Below are 19257 nucleotides of genomic sequence, written 5' to 3' on the forward strand. Positions count from 1 at the left end.
CCAAGCAGAGCCTGCTAGAACCAAAGCACATAGGAATCAGTTCCACATATTAGAAAACCACTACCTCTGTACTTGCGGCAGGCAGCTCTGGAGCAATGAATGATAAATAAGCCCTACTGTACTTTAAACTTGTAGCACCCAGAATAAAATGTCATTTATCTGGGTCTGCATCCCAAATGGCACCACATTCCCTTTATAGTGCACTAGTATTGACCAGTGCCCATAGGGAATATGGTGCCATTTGGGATGGCAAGGCAAGGGACATCCTGGGTACATTTAGTCTGCTGAATGCTTTCCCAGGCAGCAGGGCAGCACAGAACAGTACAGTGTGGAAAGACTCAGAAACACAGGCCCCTCCATTCTCTACAAAATTGTGTTATGACATTACCAGGGCCATATCTGGTTTCCTGGATCCCACTCGAGCTGCCCCAGCCACGGGCCTGCCACGGGCCACGGGACGGCGAGGCCTGCTTCTGATTGGTGAGTCCCGGGGGTGGGCGTGGCAGCTGCTGGGACTGTTGGTTGCGATTGGTCTTCCACATCTTGTTGTGTCCAATGGGCTCAGGGGGCCAGCTGGTCTTATACTCTGTGTAATTTGCTGTGAGTAACAGGAAATGAACTAGAGTCAGAACTGCCTCTGTTATAACCGCACACGTGGCGGATGGAGCACACAGAAAAACTAAACGAAGACAGAGTTGAAACTTGATTTACTGAATGATACAACAGCTGAAACAGTAAATGAGTGAAAAAAGCAGAGAAACACTACTGAGTGAATGTGTAACACTTTTGGTGAAAGGCACATTAGGACATTCATAAACCACACATAACACATTTACAGCAATACTGTGAGTGTTTTCCAGTCTGCTACCTGAGTTGTGTGCGTTGTTGAGGGGGCTGTCTGAGGCACTGTAGGGCCAGGCACCAGGTGAAGGCAGCAAGGTGTTCAGGGAGGGGTTGGGTTCTGAAACAAACACCACAAGCTTAGCTAGCATCAACACACATGTATTATTATCACAACCTGATGTTTAACAAATTCTGAATCTTCCCTAACACTGACTGATGCATGTATTGATGGGTATGATTTCAGTGTTATGTGCAAGTTTTTGACTTTATGTGAGAACACGGAGGGTTGACAATATACTTATGTAATGTGTTACTGTTAAGTAATAAGTAATGTCAGGTCAGCCGGTCTCAGCAACTAGTGCTCGGAATGTGGACTTAGTCATAGAAACAGGAGTAACTCTGCTTCAATCTAGGTAGGTACCTGTGTTGTCTCTTAGCAACTGGTGCTCTGTGTCGTTGAGGCTGGACGGCCCAGGGATTCCCATCATGCTCCCTGGGGTCATGTAGGGATCAGACTCGGGGTCGATGCTCTGGATCCCTTTCCAGGGCACGCCGGGCTGGAACTCTGACATCACAGACAAACATACAGGAATTCTGGATTAGAATTGCAGGGGCAGTATTGAGTAGCTTGGATGAAAGGTGCCCATATCAAACGGCCTGCTCCTCAGTCATAGTTGCTAATATTTGCATATTATTATTAGTATTGGATAGAAAACACTCAGAAATTTCTAAAACTGTGAGTATAACAGAACTCATATTGGCAGGTAAAATCCTGAGTTGAAATCAAAACAGAAAGTCAGAAATCTGAGCTTGTATGTATTCACCAGAGTCCCCAATGAAATCCCCTTCAGATATGAATGATGTTGCACTGCCTAGGGGTTCCACTTGATGTCAATATCAATATCAATATAAATTATAATGAGGCTTCTATGTTGTTGTGGGAGTGAATGAGAGGAGAATATATCAGATGTCCATCAAGCAGCCATTTTGTGATCGCCCTTTTTCCTCATGGTAGTCACTTGCGTTCCATTGCTCACGTAGACAAGAAGGAATACTCCGGTTGGAACTTTATTGAAGCTATATGTTAAAAACATCCTAATGATTGATTCTGTACTTAGTTTGAAATGTTTCTTCGACCGGTAATATCACTTTTTGTCCGATATAATAATGACCAGAATTAGCGTTTGGATATGTATACCAAACGCACTAACAAAAGAAGGTATTTGGACATAAATAACGGACATTTTCAAACAAAAACATTTTTTGTGGACCTGGGATTCCTGGAGTGCTTTCTGATGTAGATCATCAAAGGTAAGGGCATATTTATCATGTCATTTCTTGTTTATGTTGACGCCATCTTTGCGGCTGTGGTGTTTTTACTTTTGAGCGCCGTCTCAGATTATTGCATGCGTTTCTTTTTCCGTAAATTTTTTTTGAAATCTGACACAGTGGTTGCATTAAGGAGAGGTATATCTATAATTCCATGTGTATAACTTGTAATACCATCTACATTTATGATGAGTATTTCTGTTGAATGATGTGGCTATGCACAATCACTTGATGTTTTTGGAACTAGTGAATCTAACGCGCCAATGTAAACTCTGATAAAGTTCATATTTATATAAAAAAAATCTAACAAAACATGCATGAATTGTCTAACATGAAGTCTTATGAGTGTCATCTGATGAAGATAAAGAAAATTAATCACTAACCTTGAATTATTTCTGGTTTTTGTGAATGCTACATTTCGCTGGAAAATGGCTGTGCTTATTGTGGTTTGGTGGAGACCTAACATAATAGTTTGTAGTGCTTTCGCTGAAAAGCCTATTTGAAATCGGACACTTTGGTGGGATTAACAACGAGAATAGCTTTAAAATGATATAAGATATGTATGTTGTAATTATGAGATTTCTGTGGTTTGTATTTGGCGCCCTCTATTTTCACTGGTAGTTGTCATATCGATCCCGGTATCGGGATTGCAGCCATAACAGGTTAACCCTAGTCACAGAGAGTTGCAGGCTTCTGTTCCAATCCCAACAATAACTGATTCAGGGGATTTGATCAAATCAGGTGTGTTAGTGGTGGGATAGAACAATCCCTGCACATTCAGTTGATATTTAGAAGGGCCACTCACCAGGAGGCCAGCTGGACGTGCCCTGGGGCTTGGAGCCCATCTTGTTCCCAGGAGTACGGTGCCAGTTGTCCCCCTGTGTGGGCATACCTAGCCCCTCCCCTCCCATCATGTCATACTGGGAATATGGCGAGCCCCCCCTCCTCATAGGGGTGGACATAGGACCTGAAAGAGAGAGGGGGATGGAAAGACAGAGGGGGAAGAGAAGACCGTGAGATGAAGAGAATTAAAAAATGAAGTCAGATGAAAAATCAGCCGATGGGTTGACAATGTTGGCTTGTCATACTGTAATTAATTCCGTACACTCACTACAGAATAAGGGCGTTCGCTCTCACCGTTTTTGTGGAGGGTCTCAGGAAGGGAAGGGGCAGGAGAGTGACCCTCCATCATCCATTTGAAGCGGGATTGCTGCCCCCCCACGTCCTTCATGCCCCCTGGGCCCCCCACCACTGAGCCCCCCATGTCCAGACCAGACATGTTCACTCCTCCACTGTACCCTAGGTGGGGGGGAGCAAAAAGGTGTCAGAGCTGATGGCAGGTGGCATGTACAATGACTCAATTACATGCAGAGCGTCAGTCAGTATGCAATGAAAATCCACAAAACGGTCTACATTGTTAGTGGTTTGTATTGACAATAATATATTCTACTTAGGTGTTAATTTTAGGAATGTTCTCTCAGGTAAAAAAGGAAATCTCAAGTATGTGACAAGAGATTATTATCCATCCTTTATCTCCATTCATGTCTGTGTGTACACCACTCACCAGAGTAGCCCTGTGTTTTCTGGTGCAGGTCCAGAGAGCCCCCCATGCCTGGATGGGGCAGGGAGTCTGCCATAGGCAGTTTTGGGCCTCCCCCTCCCAGGTGAGAGGGGGACAGTTTGGAGCCCACTCCCACCCCACCGACGCCCTGCTGCTGCTGCTGCTGTTGCCTCTGCTGCTGGAGAATAGCCACGATCCTGGCCAGCTGAGGAGAGAGAGATGACGGATTAGTGGGATTGAAAACCCTGTAAGCAAACACAGCAACATGCGCGCATCACCACAGTCTGACCATCTATGCGATGCTGTGACAGTAATTCCTCAAGTACAGAGGTTTACCCGAGTCATAGCATGAAATAAGTGGGGTTGTGTTGTTTCCAATGCAGTAGTATTAGTAGCTGCTGTACCAGAAGTAGTAGGAGTACCTGTTGAGGGTCGGCCTGCTGCCGTACGTTCTGGTATATAGTAGAAGTAGTAGCAGTGCTTGACTTGGACTGAAGTAGGTGCCTGTACTCATTTTGGGTGCAGTAGCAGTAGTAGTAGTGGTTGTAACAGTATTATTGTATTTTATTTAACTATTTAAAAAAATAAACCTTTATTTAACTTCTTCGAGATAGGGGGCGCTCTTTTAATTTTTGGATAAAAAACGTTCCCGTTTTAAACAAGATATTTTGTCACGAAAAGATGCTCGACTATGCATATAACTGACAGCTTTGGAAAGAAAACACTCTGTTTCCAAAACTGCAAAGATATTGTCTGTGAGTGCCACAGAACTAATGCTACAGACAAAACCAAGATGAAATTTCATACAGGAAGTGAGCCAGATTTTTGAGGCGCTGTGTTCCAATGTCTCCTTATATGGCTGTGAATGCGCAAAGAGAGCCTACACTTTCTGTCGTTTCCCCAATGTGTTTGCAGCATTGTGACGTATTTGTAGGCATATCATTGGAAAATTGATCATAAGAGACTACATTTACCAGGTGTCCGCTGGGTGTCCTCCGTCGAAATTATTGCGCGATCTCCAGGTGCGCGCATTTTTTCAATTTTGAACAGAGGAGAAACCAAACTGCCAGGAGTGACTTATCATCGAATAGATATGTGAAAAACACCTTGAGGATTGATTCTAAACAACGTTTGCCATGTTTCTGTCGATATTCTGGAGTTAATTTGGAAAAAAGTTTGTGTTGTTATGACTGAATTTTCGTTTTTTTTCTCAGCCAAACATGAAGAACAAAACGGAGCGATTTCTCCTACACAAATAATATTTTTGGAAAAACTGAACATTTGCTTTCTAACTGAGAGTCTCCTCATTGAAAACATCTGAAGTTCTTCAAAGGTAAATGATTTTATTTGAATGCTTTTCTTGTTTTTGTGAAAATGTTGCATGCTGAATGCCAGGCTTAATGGTATGCTAGCTATCAATACCCTTACACAAATGCTTGTTTAGCTATGGTTCAAAAGCATATTTTGAAAATCAAATCTGAGATGACAGTGTTGTTAACAAAAGGCTAAGCTTGAGAGCTAATATAATTATTTCATTTGCGATTTTCATGAATAGTTAACGTTGCGTTATGGTAATGAGCTTGAGGCTATAAATATGATCCCGGATCCGGGTTTGCTCGTCGCAACAGGTTAACTACGCAAGTCCGTTAAGAACACATTCTTATTTACAATGACGGTGGGTCGTTCAGGGGCAGAACGACAAATTCTTACCTTGCCAGCTCTGGGATTCTATTCAGCAACCTTTCGGTTACTGGCCCAACGCTCTAACCAATAGGCTACCTGCCGCCCCAACAGTAACAGTAGTGGTGACGGTAAACAGTAGTAACAGTAGTGGTGCTGGTAGTGTCCCCCCCCCAACAATAGTTTACAGACAGATTATTTCACTTATAATTCACTGGATCACAATTCCAGTGGGTCAGAAGTTTACATTCCTTGAGTTGACTGTGCCTTTAAACAGCTTGGAAAATTCCAGAAAATGATGTCATGGCTTAAGAAGGCTAATTGACATAATTTGAGTCAATTGGAGGTGTACCTGTGGCTGTATTTCAAGGCCTACCTTCAAATTCAGTACCTCTTTGCTTGACATCATGGGAAAATCAAAAGAAATCAGCCAAGACCCCAGAAAAACAATCGTAGACCTCCACAAGTCTGGTTCATCCTTGGGAGCAATTTCCAAACGCCTGAAGGTACCACATTCTGTACAAACAATAGTACGCAAGTATAAACACCATGGGACCACGCAGCTGTCATACTGCTCAGGAAGGAGACGCGTTCTGTCTCCTAGAGATGAATGTATTTCGGTGCGAAAAGTACAAATCAATCCCAGAACAGCAAAGGACCTTGTGAAGATGCTGGAGGAAACAGGTACAAAAGTATCTATATCCACAGTAAAACGAGTCCTACATTGACATAACCTGAAAGGCCGCTCAGCAAGGAAGCAAGCAAGCCACTGCTCCAAAACCGCCATAAAAAAGCCAGACTATGGTTTACAACTGCACATGGGGACAAAGATCATACTTTTTGGAGAAATGTCCTCTGGTCTGATGAAACAAAAATATAACTATTTGGCCATAATGACCATCGTTATGTTTGGAGGAAAAAGGGGAGGCTTGCAAGCCGAAGAACACCATCCCAACCGTGAAGCACGGGGGTGACATCATCATGTTGTGGGGGTGCTTTGCTGAAGGAGGGCCTGGTGCACTTCACAAAATAGATGGCATCACGAGGAAAGAAAATTATGTGGATATATTGAGGAACCCCCAAGGCACCCCCACTGGTGGTCTAGAAGCGTGGTCACAATATTGGAGATAGCTTGGTGAGATCTGACCTGCCCACTCAGACACCCATTCCAAATGGGAACTACAAATGTGGCTATAAGGTCTAAAAATCCCTGTTAGGTGTATCTCATGCAAGACCATGGCAGTAATCTATTTTATCACTTGTTCATGTGGGAAAGCCTACATAGGACAAACGAAAAGGCAATTAAAACAACGCATAGCTGAACACCGCAGCCCCAATCAGGTGTAAGAACATTTGACTATCTAGTAGCAGCTCACTTTGTTAACCTGTTAGAGCTCTAGAGGCGCTATTTCATTTTTGGATAAAAAACGTTCCCGTTTTAAGCGCGATATTTTGTCACGAAAAGATGCTTGACTATGCATATAGAAAACACTCTGAAGTTTCAGAATCTGCAAAGATTTTGTCTGTAAGTGCCCCAGAACTCATTCTACAGGCAAAACCAAGATGATGCATCACCCAGGAATTAGCAGAATTTCTGAAGCTCTGTTTTCCATTCTCTCCTTATATGGCTGTGATTGCGCAACGAATGAGCCTACACTTTCTGTCGTTCGCCCAAGGTCTTAGCAGCATTGTGACGTATTTGTAGGCATATCATTGGAAGATTGACCATAAGAGACTACATTTTCCAAGTGTCCGCCTGGTGTCCTGCGTCGAATTCGGTGCGCAATTGCCAGCTGCTTCTACTTTACCATTTGATTCAGGGGAGAAAGCATGTGTCCAAGAACGATGTATCAATGAAGAGATATGTGAAAAACACCTTGATGATTGATTCTAAACAACGTTTGCCATGTTTTCAGTCGATATTATGGAGTTAATTTGGAAAAAAGTTCGCGTTTTGAGGACTGAATTTGGGGATTTTTTTTGGTAGCCAAATGTGATGTATAAAACGGAGCTATTTCTAATACACAAGGAATCTTTTTGGAAAAACTGAGCATCTGCTATCTAACTGAGAGTATCCTCATTGAAAACATCAGAAGTTCTTCAAAGGTAAATTATTTTATTTGAAGGCTTTTATGTTTTTGTTAATGTTGCGTGCTGGATGCTAACGCTAATGCTAACGCTAAATGCTAACGCGAAATGCTAACGCTAGCTAGCTACTTTTACACAAATGATTGTTTTCCTATGGTTGAGAAGCATATTTTGAAAATCTGAGATGACAGTGTTGTTTACAAAAGGCTAAGCTTGAGAGATGGCATATTTATTTCATTTCATTTGCGATTTTCATAAATAGTTAACGTTGTGTTATGCTAATGAGCTTGCTGATAGATTTACACAATCCTGGATACAGGGTTTTTTTCATAGCTAAACGTGACGCAGAAAACGGAGCGATTTGTCCTAAACAAATAATCTTTCAGGAAAAACTGAACATTTGCTATCTGAGAGTCTCCTCATTGAAAACATCTGAAGTTCTTCAAAGGTAAATGATTTTATTTGAATGCTTTTCTGTTTTTTTGTGTAAATGTTGCCAGCTGAATGCTAATGCTAAATGCTACGTTAGCCATCAATACTGTTACACAAACTCTTGTTTTGCAATGGTTGAGAAGCATATTTTGAAAATCTGAGATGACAGTGTTGTTAACAAAAGGCTAAGCTTGAGAGCTAGCATATTTATTTCATTTCATTTGCGATTTTCATGAATAGTTAACGTTGCGTTATGGTAATGAGCTTGAGTCTGTATTCACGATCCCGGATCCGGGATGGGGAGATCAGAAAGGTTAAAGCTAACCATCCTCCCACAAATACACAGGCATTGAGCATGTTGCTCTACCAAAGAGAGGAGGTAACGTCGAGATCCTACTTTTACAAAAGGAGGCTTACTGGATATCCCATCTAAAAACATTGACCCCCTGGTGGTCTGAATAGTCACTTTGATCTCCGGACCCAAATGAACAATTCTCTCTCATGGATACACATTTCTCTTTATGAAATAGGAAATTAAATATGAAATTGAATTAAACAATGTATGTCAATGATAATATTATGTACAATATTTAATAATATGCTATAAACTGTTGTTAAACAGTTTCACTCAATTCATTCTAATTAATGTAATAATTATGACACACCCCTCACTAGTGTCATTGGTTGCACTAATTGCACTGTGTCTACACAACCTGGTTCAAGCATTACCTGAAGAAGGCACAGTGACGCCGAAACGTGAGTTACCCAATAAATTACTGGGAGTTTATATATAGTGTGAGACAATTTTTTATAGCTTATGATTTTGTTTTAATAACAACATAACATGGCAAAAATAGTAGCACTGGAAAGTTGCATCCAAAGTGAAAGTATAGGCATTGAATTACTTTTCAAGCAGCTACAGTAGGCTACACACCACTGTTTGAGTTGAGCACCGCAGTAGTGCGCTTCAGACTATTTCACTCCCTTCATTTGAACATCGTGTCAGCCACCATTCATACATGTCAGTTCAGTGCACAGTTTAACAGAAAATAAAAATATTTGAGAAAATATTTATACCGAACAAAAATGTAAACGCAACAAGATTTTACTGAGTTAGAGTTCATATTAGGAAATCAGACAATTAAAAAAAAAAAACTATGGATTTCACGACTGGGAATACAGATATGCATCTGTTAGTCACAGATTTATATATATATATATTTTTAAAAATTGGGGCCGTGGATCAGAAAACCAGTCAGTATCTGGTGTGACTAGGGCCGTGGAAGTCCCAGAATTTTGTCAGCCAGTGAAGCAAATAACTGGTCGGTCTCACGGTAATTGACCATTCAAAAACATAAAACACATCTAGCATCTCCTTGCTTCCACACACAGCCTACAAGCCATTTAAAAAAGTCTAATAAATCAATGTAATATAGCTACACCTTCACAATAAATCCATTATTTATTTTAGACAAGTCTAAAGAAGCATGATATGAAGAAAATGTAGTCCATTTCAGAAGAAAAGAACAGCATACTCTGAGCTTTCTTTATGTTAGGTCCTGATGTGGCTATGCCAAATGGCAGTGGGCTACACCAGTTCATTTAGCAGACATGATTTGCTTATAATTCCGTGGCATTATTTTATTTAATAGTATGTAGAATACAATTGAACAAAGCTGAATAAAATATAAATATTTTCTCCAAACGATTTGCGGGAGTGCGCACATGCAGCTATTCTGTGTTGAGCAGTTAACAAAGAAACAGCTACTCCAATATGCTTAATTTAGAGTTATTAATGTAACTTTAGTTCTATAAACGTTGGGCTATATGTTTGGTCGTTTAATACATTGTAAGGCTGCATGATGAGACTAATGATGATTTGAAAAAATTTGATTGAAAGGGAAGAGCTCGGCTTTGTTTTTTTGCGAATGGTGTACACACTCCAATAGTCTCATTTACAATTTGACAAGCACTTGATAATGCCTCGAATTTAACGCCAGCATGCCCTTTGTGGCTGTAATGCACCCTAAAAAAAATCCATGCCTTTTGCGGCCCGGAGTGCTGCGTTGTGCCCTTCTCCCTGAGTGTGCGGCACAAGCCGAAGCTTCGCTTGCTCACGTGATCGGGTCTTTCTCACAGGGTACAAAATAAGACAGACAAAATCCAAGGTACATACTGAAGACATTGGAAGAACTGTCTACATTTACTTTGTCAGCAATCAAGATGAAACGGCCAAACGAACAGCAAAAGCACTAGCCTACGTCAATCTACTATACATTGTTCTAAAGTCAACCTATTCAATTCTGTGTGCAAAATAAATATTCCAAACATACTCTGGGACAGTTGTGGGATGCGATAGATCTCAAATTAATTACAACCACGAGCATCAAAAAAACTTTTTGATGCAATGTGGCTGACGCAACAGATCAGAACATTTAGCTTAAAAATTGTAATAAATGATTAGGCTTTTCCTTCACATTATAAGCGCAGCAATGCACACATCATAGTTGGCTATAAGCACGAATGTTCCATTAGCGGGAAAACACCATGATCAAAAGTGACCAAAAATGCAATTATGCATGTTATGCTTTGATTATAAATGGTGCCTTTTATAGTGAAAATTCTCACGCCCCTTGTAAAGCAGATTAATGTGCTTAATTTTAAGAAGTTATTTGGCCACTTTAGTTGTCATACAAACTTTAAAGTAAACTCAGCAACAACAAAAAAGTGTCCTCTCACTGTTAACTGCGTTTATTTTCAGCAAACTTAACACATGTAAATATTTGTATGAACATAAAATTCAACATCTGAGACATAAACTGAACAAGTTCCACAGACACGTGACTAACAGAAATGGAATAGTGTGTCCCTGAGCAAAGGGGGAGGTCAAAATCAAAAGTAACAGCAAGTATCTGGTGTGGACACCAGCTGCATTAAATACTGCAGTGCATCTCCTCCTCCAGATTTGCCAGTTCTTGTTGTGAGATATTACCCCACCTCTTCCACCAAGGCACCTGGAAGTTCCCAGACATTTCTGGGGGGGGGGGGGGGACACCGAATTTACGGTCTTGCAGGGAATCACGCAAAGAACGAGCAGTATGGCTGGTGTCATTTTCATGCTGGAGGATCATGTCAGGATGAGCCTGCAGGAAGGGTACCACATGAGGGAGGAGGATGTCTTCCCTGTAATGCATAGCACTGAGAACAAGCTCAGTCTGATGATGCTGTGACACACCACCCCAGACCATGACGGACCCTGCACCTCGATCCCACTCCAGAGTACAGGCTTCGGTGTAACACTCGTTCCTTCGACGATAAACGCGAATCCGACCATCGCCCATGGTGAGACAAAACTGCAACTTGTCAGTGAAGAGCACTTTTTGCCAGTCCTGTCTGGTCCAGCGACGGTGGTTTTGTCTCGTTGTGACGTTGTTGCTGGTGATGTTTGGTGAGGACCTGCCTTTACAACAGGCCTACAAGCCCTCAGTCCAGCCTCTCTCAGCCTATTGCGGACAGTCTTGAGCACTGATGGAGAGATTGTGCGTTCCTGGTGTAACTCGGGCAGTTGTTGTTGCCATCCTGTATCTGTCCCGCAGGTGTTATGTTCGGATGTACCGATCCTGTGCAGGTGTTGTTACACGTGGTCTGCCACTGCGAGGACGATCAGCTGTCCGCCCTGTCTCCCTGTAGCGCTATCTCACAGTACGGACATTGCAATTTATTGCCCTGGCCACATCTGCAGTCCTCATGCCTCCTTGCAGCATGCCTAAGGCACGTTCACACAGATGAGCAGGGACCCTGGGCATCTTCCTTTTGGTGTTTTTCAGAGTCAGTAGAAAGGCCTCTTTACTGTCCTAAGTTTTTATAACTGTGACCTTAATTGCCTACAGCTTATACTGTTAGTGTCTTAATCACCGTTCCACAGGTGCATGTTCATTAATTGTTTATGGTTCATTGAACAAGCGTTTAAACCCTTTACAATGAAGATCTGTGAAGTTATTTGGATTTTTATGAATTATCTTTGAAAGACAGGGTCCTGAAAAAGGGACGTTTATTTTTTTGCTGAGTTATATAGGCCTATGGGCTAGGCTACATGAGGTGAGCGACTATGATTCAAACAAGTTGACAAGAAAAGGCATTGTTTCTTATGCTGGGCATCATTCACAAGTGATTGGCTAATATTGTCACCCATCACACTATTCTTGATTTAATCTCGTCTTTACATATACTAAGTAATATATGTGACATGTGTTTTGATTTAGAATCGACCATTATCAAGCACCTGTATCAAAACGGGCAGAGGAAAAAATACATGTCATCACTTAAATAGCGAACGGAGGACTTTTCCCCGTGGTTTATTTTCATGCCAGCCAGGTAAGGTATTCTCCTTTCGTAAATATAAGCAATGTACTTAATATTAAGAAAGTTAAGAAATAAATGTAGTAGGCCTAGCCTATAGAAAGCTGATGGGATCCTATTTTTATTACCGGCCATCACTCGGTTTTCTCCCGTAACTACATAGCCTATAGAAATGTTGCTCAACATGAGCTCATGGGCTCTCATGAAGTGTTTGATTAGATTTTCAAAGACATTTGCATTGATGTCAGAGTGATTTGATGGACAATAGAGTGCTGAGTACCAGGCAGTTAGCAAGTTTGGTAGACTACTAATGACCAGCAGCAGCATCAGAACTTGGAGAAACCTAATTACCGGGACTAAACGGTCATGTGGAATTTGACTGCCTTCATGACTGGTGACAGCCGGTAACACGGTCACCGCAACAGCCCTAGGTGTGATCACCATTTGCCTCATTCAGCATGATACCTTCTTTGCATAGAGTTCGTCAGGCTGTTGATTGCGGCTTGTGGAATGTTGTCCCACTCTTCAATGGCTGTGCGAAGTTGCTGGATATTGGCGGGAACTGGAACACGCGGACATACACATCGACCCAGAGCATCCCAAACATGCTCAATGGGTAAAATGTCTGGTGAGTATGCAGGCTTCCAGGAATTGTATAAAGATCCTTGCGACATGGGGCTGTGCATTTTCATGCTGAATGGAACGTCAATAGGCCTCAGGATCTCTTCACAGTATCTCTGTGCTTTCAAATTGCCATCGATAAAATGCAATTGTGTTCGTAGTTTATGCCTGCCCATACCTTAATCCCACCGCCACCATGGGGCACTCTTAAAGTTGATATCAGCAAACCGCTAGCCCACACGATGCCATACATGTGGTCTGCGGTTGTGAGGCCAGCCGGATGTACAGCCAAATTCTTTAACATTACTTTGGAGGAGGGTTATGGTAGAGAAATGAACATTACATTCTCTGGCAACAGCTCTGGTGGACATTCCTGCAGTCAGCATGCCAATTGCACGCTCCCTCAAAACATGAGACATCTGTGGCATTGTATTGTGTAACAAAACTGCACATTTGAGGAATTAATTATTCCTAACACAAGGTGCACCTGTGTAATGATCAAGCTGTTTAATCAGCTTCTTGATATGCCACACCTGTCAGGTGGAAAGATCATCTTCCCAAAGGAGAAATGCTCACCAACAGGGATATAAACAAATGTGTGCACAAAATTTGAGAGAAATACATTTTTGTGCGTATGTAAGATTTCTGGGATCATTTATTTAATCTCATGAAACCAACACTTTACATGTTGCGTTTATATTTTTGTTCAGTGTATTTGGGAATATATTTCATTGGACAGAGATGATTCTGTATTAGACCTGTCATCTCCTAATCAATATAATAGTAGTAGTAACAGTAGCAGTAAAAGTAGTACCTGTTGTGGGTCGGCCTGCTGGCGTGGGTTTTGGGGGAACTTCCTCTGGTTCTGTAAGAGCTGTTGGAGCTGCTGTGGTGAGGTGAGCTGTTGCTGCTGGGGGTTCTGCTGCTGCTGCTGGAGGAGGAGCTGGCAGGCCTGGGGGAGAGGGATAGACGACTGTAAACACCTGTTACAACACCCTAAGAAGAGGAGGGCAGTTTGAACACAGCAGATAAAGTGAAGAGGGGTATGGACAGAAGTTGATCTCAAAATATGTTTTAAAAAGAAATTGGGCCTACAGTATAGTCGGAAAGTATTCAGACCCCTTCCCCTTTTCCACATTTTGTTAAGTTACAGCCTTATTCTAAAATTGATTTAAATAAATAAAATAACTCAATCTACACACAATACCCCATAATGACAAAGCAAAAATAGGTTTAGACATTTTTGCAAATGTATTAAAAATAAAGCCAGAAATCCCTTATTTACATAAATATTCAGACCCTTTGCTATAAGACTCAAAATTGAGCTCAGGTGCACCCTGTTTCCACTGATCATCCTTGATGTTTCTACAACTTAATTGAAGTCTACCTGTAATAAATTCAATTGATTGGACATGATTTGAAAAAGGCACACACTTGCCTATATAAGGTCCCACAGTTGAGTGCATGTCAGAGCAAAAAACAAGCCATTAGGTCGAAGGAATTGTCCGTAGAGCTCCGAGGCACAGATCTAGGGAAGGGTACCAAAAAAGTTTCTGCAGCATCGAAGGGCCTCAAGAACACAGAGACTATCATCATTCTTGAATGGAAGAAGCTTTGAACAACCAAGATTCTTCCTAGAGCTGGCCGCCCGGCCAAACTGAGCAATCGGCAATTTGGCTTGAATGCTAAGAGTCACATCTGGGGGAAACCAGGCACTGCTCATCACCACTCCCGAATGGTAAAGCGGTCAGTCCCTGGTTCGAATCCAGGCTGTATCACATCCGGCCGTGATTGGGAGTCCCATAGGGCGGCGCACAATTGGCCCAGCATCGTCCGGGTTTGGCCATCATTGTAAATAAGAATGTGTTCTTAACCGACTTGCCTAGTTAAAGAAAGGTTAAAATAAAATCACCTGGTCAATACCATCCCTACGGTGAAACATGGAGGCAGCAGCATCATGCTGAGGGGATGTTTTTCAGTGGCAGGGACTGGGAGACTAGTCAGGATCGAGGGAAAGATGAACGGAGCAAAGTACAGAGATCCATGACAAAAACCTGCTCCAGAGCAATCAGGACCTTGGAAGGTGAATCTTCATCCCAGTCTAACAGGACAACGACCCTAAGCACACAGCCAAGACAAAGCAGGAGTGGCTTCGGGAGAAGTCTCTGAATGTTCTTGAGTGGCCCGGCCAGAGCCCGGACTTGAACCCAATCGAACATCGCTGGAGACACCTGAAAATAGAGCTAAAGGCTAGAGCTGCCGCTTTCAAGGAGCAGGAGACTAATCCGGACACTTGTAAGAAATCCGCTATGCCCTCTGACGAACCATCAAACAAGCAAAGTGTCAATAAAGGATTAAGATAGAGCCGGTGTAGTAGGATTAAAAAGCGCGTCAGATGTAGCAGGGCTTAAACTATTACGGACTACAAAGGGAAATCCAGACGCGAGCTGCTCAGTGACGCGTGCCTACCAAACAAGCTAAATGCCTTTTATGCTCTCTTCGAGGCAAGCAACACTGAAGCATGCACGAGAGCACCAGCTGTTCTAGATGACTGTGTGATAATGCTCTCTGCAGCCGATGTGAACAAAACCTTTAAAACAGGTCAACATTCACAAAGACGCTGGGCCAGACATATTACCAGCACGTGTACTCAAAGCATGCGAGGACCAACTGTCTTCACTGACATTTTCAACCTCTCCCTAATACCTAGAGGGACCACAATAGTCCTTGTGCCCAAGGAAGCGAAGGTAACCTGCCTAAATGATTACAGCCCCGTGGGACTCACGTCGTTAGCCATGAAACGCTTTGAAAGGCTGGTCATGGCTCACATCAACAGCATCCCCTTGGACACTTTAGACACACTCCATTCGCATACCGCCCCAACAGATCCACAGATGACACAATCTCATTCGCACTCCACACCGCCCTTTCTAACCTGGAGAAAAGGAAAACCTATGTGAGAATGCTGTTTATCGACAACAGCTCAGCGTTCAACACCATAGTGCCCTCGAAGCTCATCACCAAGCTAAGGACTCTGGGACTAAACACCTCCCTCTGCAACTGGATCCTGGACTTCCTGACAGGCCGCCTACAGGTGGTAAGATGTCTGCCACGCTGATCCTTAACACTGGGGCCCCTCAGGGGTGTGTACTTAGTCCCCTCCTGTATTCCCTGTTCACCCACGACTGTGTGGCCAAACACGACTCCAACACCATCATTAAGTTTGCTGACGACACAATAGTGGTAGACTTGATCACCGATAACGATGAGACGGCCTATAGGGTGGTCAGAGAACTGGCAGTGTGGTGCCAGGACAACAACCTCTCCCTCAATGTGAGCAAGACAAAGGAGCTGATCGTGGACTTCAGGAAAAGGCGGGCCGAAGAGGCCCCCATTAACATTGACGGGGCAGTAGTGGAGCGGGTAGAGAGCCTCAAGTTCCTTCGTGTCCACATTACCAACGAACTATCATGGTCCAAACATACCAAGACAGTCATGAAGAGGGCACAGCAAAACATTTTTCCCCTCAGGAGACTGAAAAGATTAGGCATAGGCCCCCAGATCCTCAAAAGGTTCTATAGCTGCACCATCGAGAGCATCCTTACTGGTTGCATCACCACCTGGTATGGCAACTGCTTGGCATCTCACTGTAAGGCGCTAGAGGGTAGTGCGAACAGCCCAGTACATCACTGGGGCTAAACTTCCTGCCATCCAGGACCTATATAATAGGCGGTGTCAGAGGAAAGCCCATAAAATTGTCAGAGACTCCAGTCACCCAAGTTATAGACTGTTTCTTCTGCTACCGCACGGCAAGTGGTACCGGAGCGCCAAGTCTAGGTCCAAAAGGCTCCTCAACAGCTTCTACCCCCAAGCCATTAGACTGATGAACAATTCATAAAAATTGCCACCGGACAATTTACATTGACACTGCTGCTACTCGCTGTTTGTTTATTACCTATGCATAGTCACTTTGCCCCCACTTACATGTACAAATTACCTCAACTAGCCTGTACATAGCCACGTTAATCTTATTGTGTTACTTTTTATATTAGCCTACTTGGTAAATATTTTCTTCTTTAACTGCACTGTTGGTTAAGGGCTTGTAAGTAAGTATTTCATGGTATAAATGTGCAAACATTTCTAAAAACCTGCTTTTGCTTTGTCATTATGGGGTATTGTGTGTAGATTGGGGGGGAAACAATTTAATCCACTTTAGAATAAGGCTGTAAAGTGACGAAATGTGGAAAGTCAAGGGGTCTGAATACTTTCCGAATGCACTGTCTATATTAGAGGTCGACCGAATAAATCGGTATGGCCGATTAATTAGGGCCAATTTCAAGTTTTCACAACAATCGGAAAATCGGTATTTTTGGATACCGATTTGGCCTTTTTTTTTACAACAATATTTAACAAGGCAAGTCAGTTAAAGAACACATTCTTATTTTCATTGACGGCCTAGGAACGGTGGGTTAACTGCCTTGTTCAGGGGCAGAATGACCTTGTCAGCTCAGGGATTCAATCTGGCAGACTTACCGTTAACTAGTCCAACGCTCTAACCAACTGCCTTACTTTGCACTCTACGAGGAGCCTGCCTGTTACTCGAATGCACTAAGAAGCCAAGGTAAGTTGCTAGCTAGCATTAAACTTAATCAATCATAATCACTAGTTATAACTACACATGGTTGATGATATTACTAGTTTATCTAGCGTGTCCTGCGTTGCATATAATCGATGCGGTGCGCATTCGTGAAAAAGGACTGTCGTTGCTCCAACGTGTACCGAACCATAAACATCAATGCCGTTTAAATCAATACACAGAAGTATATATTTTTTTAAACCTGCATATTTAGCTAAAAGAAAGGTTAGCAGGTAATATTAACCAGGTGAAATTGTGTCACTTCTCTTGCGTTCATTGCACGCAGAGTCAGGGTATATGCAACAGTTTGGGCTGCATGGCTCAATGCGAACTAATTTGCCAGAATTTTACGTAATTATGACATAACATTGAAGGTTGTGCAATGTAACAGCAATATTTAGACTTATGGATGCCACCCGTTAGATAAAATACGGAACGGTTCCGTATTTCACCGAAATAATAAACGTTTTGTTTTCTAACTGATAGTTTCCGGATTTGACCATATTAAATGACCTAAGGCTCGTATTTCAGTGTGTTATTATGTTATAATTAAGTCTATGATTTGATAGAGCAGTCTGACTGAGCGATTGCAGGCACCAGCAGGCTCGTAAGCATTCATTCAAACAGCACTTTCGTGCGTTTTTCCAGCAGCTCTTCGCAATGCTTGACATTGCTCTGTTTATGACTTCAAGCCTATCAACTCCCGAGATTAGGCTGGTGTAACCGATGTGAAATGGCTAGCTAGTTAGCGGGGTGCGGGCTAATAGCGTTTCAAACGTCACTCGCTCTGAGACTCGCTCTGAGACTCAGAGTTGTAACGCTGCTTCGAGGGTGGCTGTTGTCGATGTGTTCCTGGTTCTTGCCCAGGTAGCGGCGAGAAAAGGTACGGAAGCTATACTGTTACACACACTGGCAATACTAAAGTGCCTATAAGAACATCCAATAGTCAAAGGTATATGAAATAAAAATCGTATAGAGAGAAATAGTCCTATAATTCCTATAATAACTACAAGCTAAAACTTCTTACCTGGGAATGTTGAAAACTCATGTTAAAAGGAACCACCAGCTTTCATATGTTCTCATGTTCTGAGCAAGGAACTTAAACGTTAGCTTTCTTACATGGCACATATTGCACTTTTACTTTCTTCTCCAACACTTTGTTTTTGCATTATTTAAACCAAATTGAACATGCTTCATTATTTATTTGAGGCTAAATTGATTTTATTGATGTTTATATTAAGTTCAAATAAGTGTTCATTCAGTATTGTTGTAATTGTCCTTATTACATTTATTTTATGTCTTCCATTTCCTAATAATTGCTCCCACAGTTGATTTCTTCAAACCAAGCTGCTTACCTATTGCAGATTCAGTCTTCCCAGCCTGGTGCAGGTCTACAATTTTGTTTCTGGTGTCCTTTGAGAGCTCTTTGGTCTTGGCCATAGTGGAGTTTGGAGTGTGACTGTTTGAGGTTGTGGACAGGTGTATTTTATACTGATAACAAGTTCAAACAGGTGCCATTAATACAGGTAACGAGTGGAGGACAGAGGAGCCTCTTAAAGAAGTTACAGGTCTGTGAGAGCCAAAAATCTTGCTTGTTTGTAGGTGACCAAATACTTATTTTCCACCATAATTTGCAAATAAATTCATTAAAAATCCTACAATGTGATTTTCAGGATTTTTTTTATTCTCATTTGGTCTGTCATAGTTG

At 42.3% G+C, this 19257-nt stretch overlaps 1 protein-coding gene across 6 annotated transcripts in view; it reads right to left on the minus strand.

Moving 5' to 3' along the window:
• The window catches only part of LOC149974375 (trinucleotide repeat-containing gene 6B protein-like), a 47928-nt gene that overhangs the window by 16131 nt on the left and 12540 nt on the right, over window positions 1–19257 (minus strand). For 3 of the 6 annotated variants that reach the window (XM_090212167.1, XM_090212165.1, XM_090212163.1), the window contains 8 exons: window positions 13728–13865; window positions 3737–3938; window positions 3310–3471; window positions 2978–3139; window positions 1265–1408; window positions 869–961; window positions 389–598; window positions 1–11 (listed from right to left, as the gene is read on the minus strand). The exon at window positions 1–11 is cut by the window's left edge and continues 60 nt beyond it. In XM_090212167.1, the coding sequence (XP_090068293.1) occupies window positions 1–11; window positions 389–598; window positions 869–961; window positions 1265–1408; window positions 2978–3139; window positions 3310–3471; window positions 3737–3938; window positions 13728–13865 (1122 nt within the window). Of the gene's footprint in view, window positions 15–388; window positions 599–868; window positions 962–1264; window positions 1409–2977; window positions 3140–3309; window positions 3472–3736; window positions 3939–13727; window positions 13866–19257 lie in introns of all 6 variants that reach the window. The other 3 variants (XM_090212166.1, XM_090212164.1, XM_090212162.1) reach the window with 1 other exon arrangement.

This window comes from Oncorhynchus mykiss, chromosome 20, assembly GCF_057628025.1.
Source record: "Oncorhynchus mykiss isolate SJ-2025 chromosome 20, ASM5762802v1, whole genome shotgun sequence".
NCBI classification, from domain to species: Eukaryota; Metazoa; Chordata; class Actinopteri; order Salmoniformes; family Salmonidae; genus Oncorhynchus; species Oncorhynchus mykiss.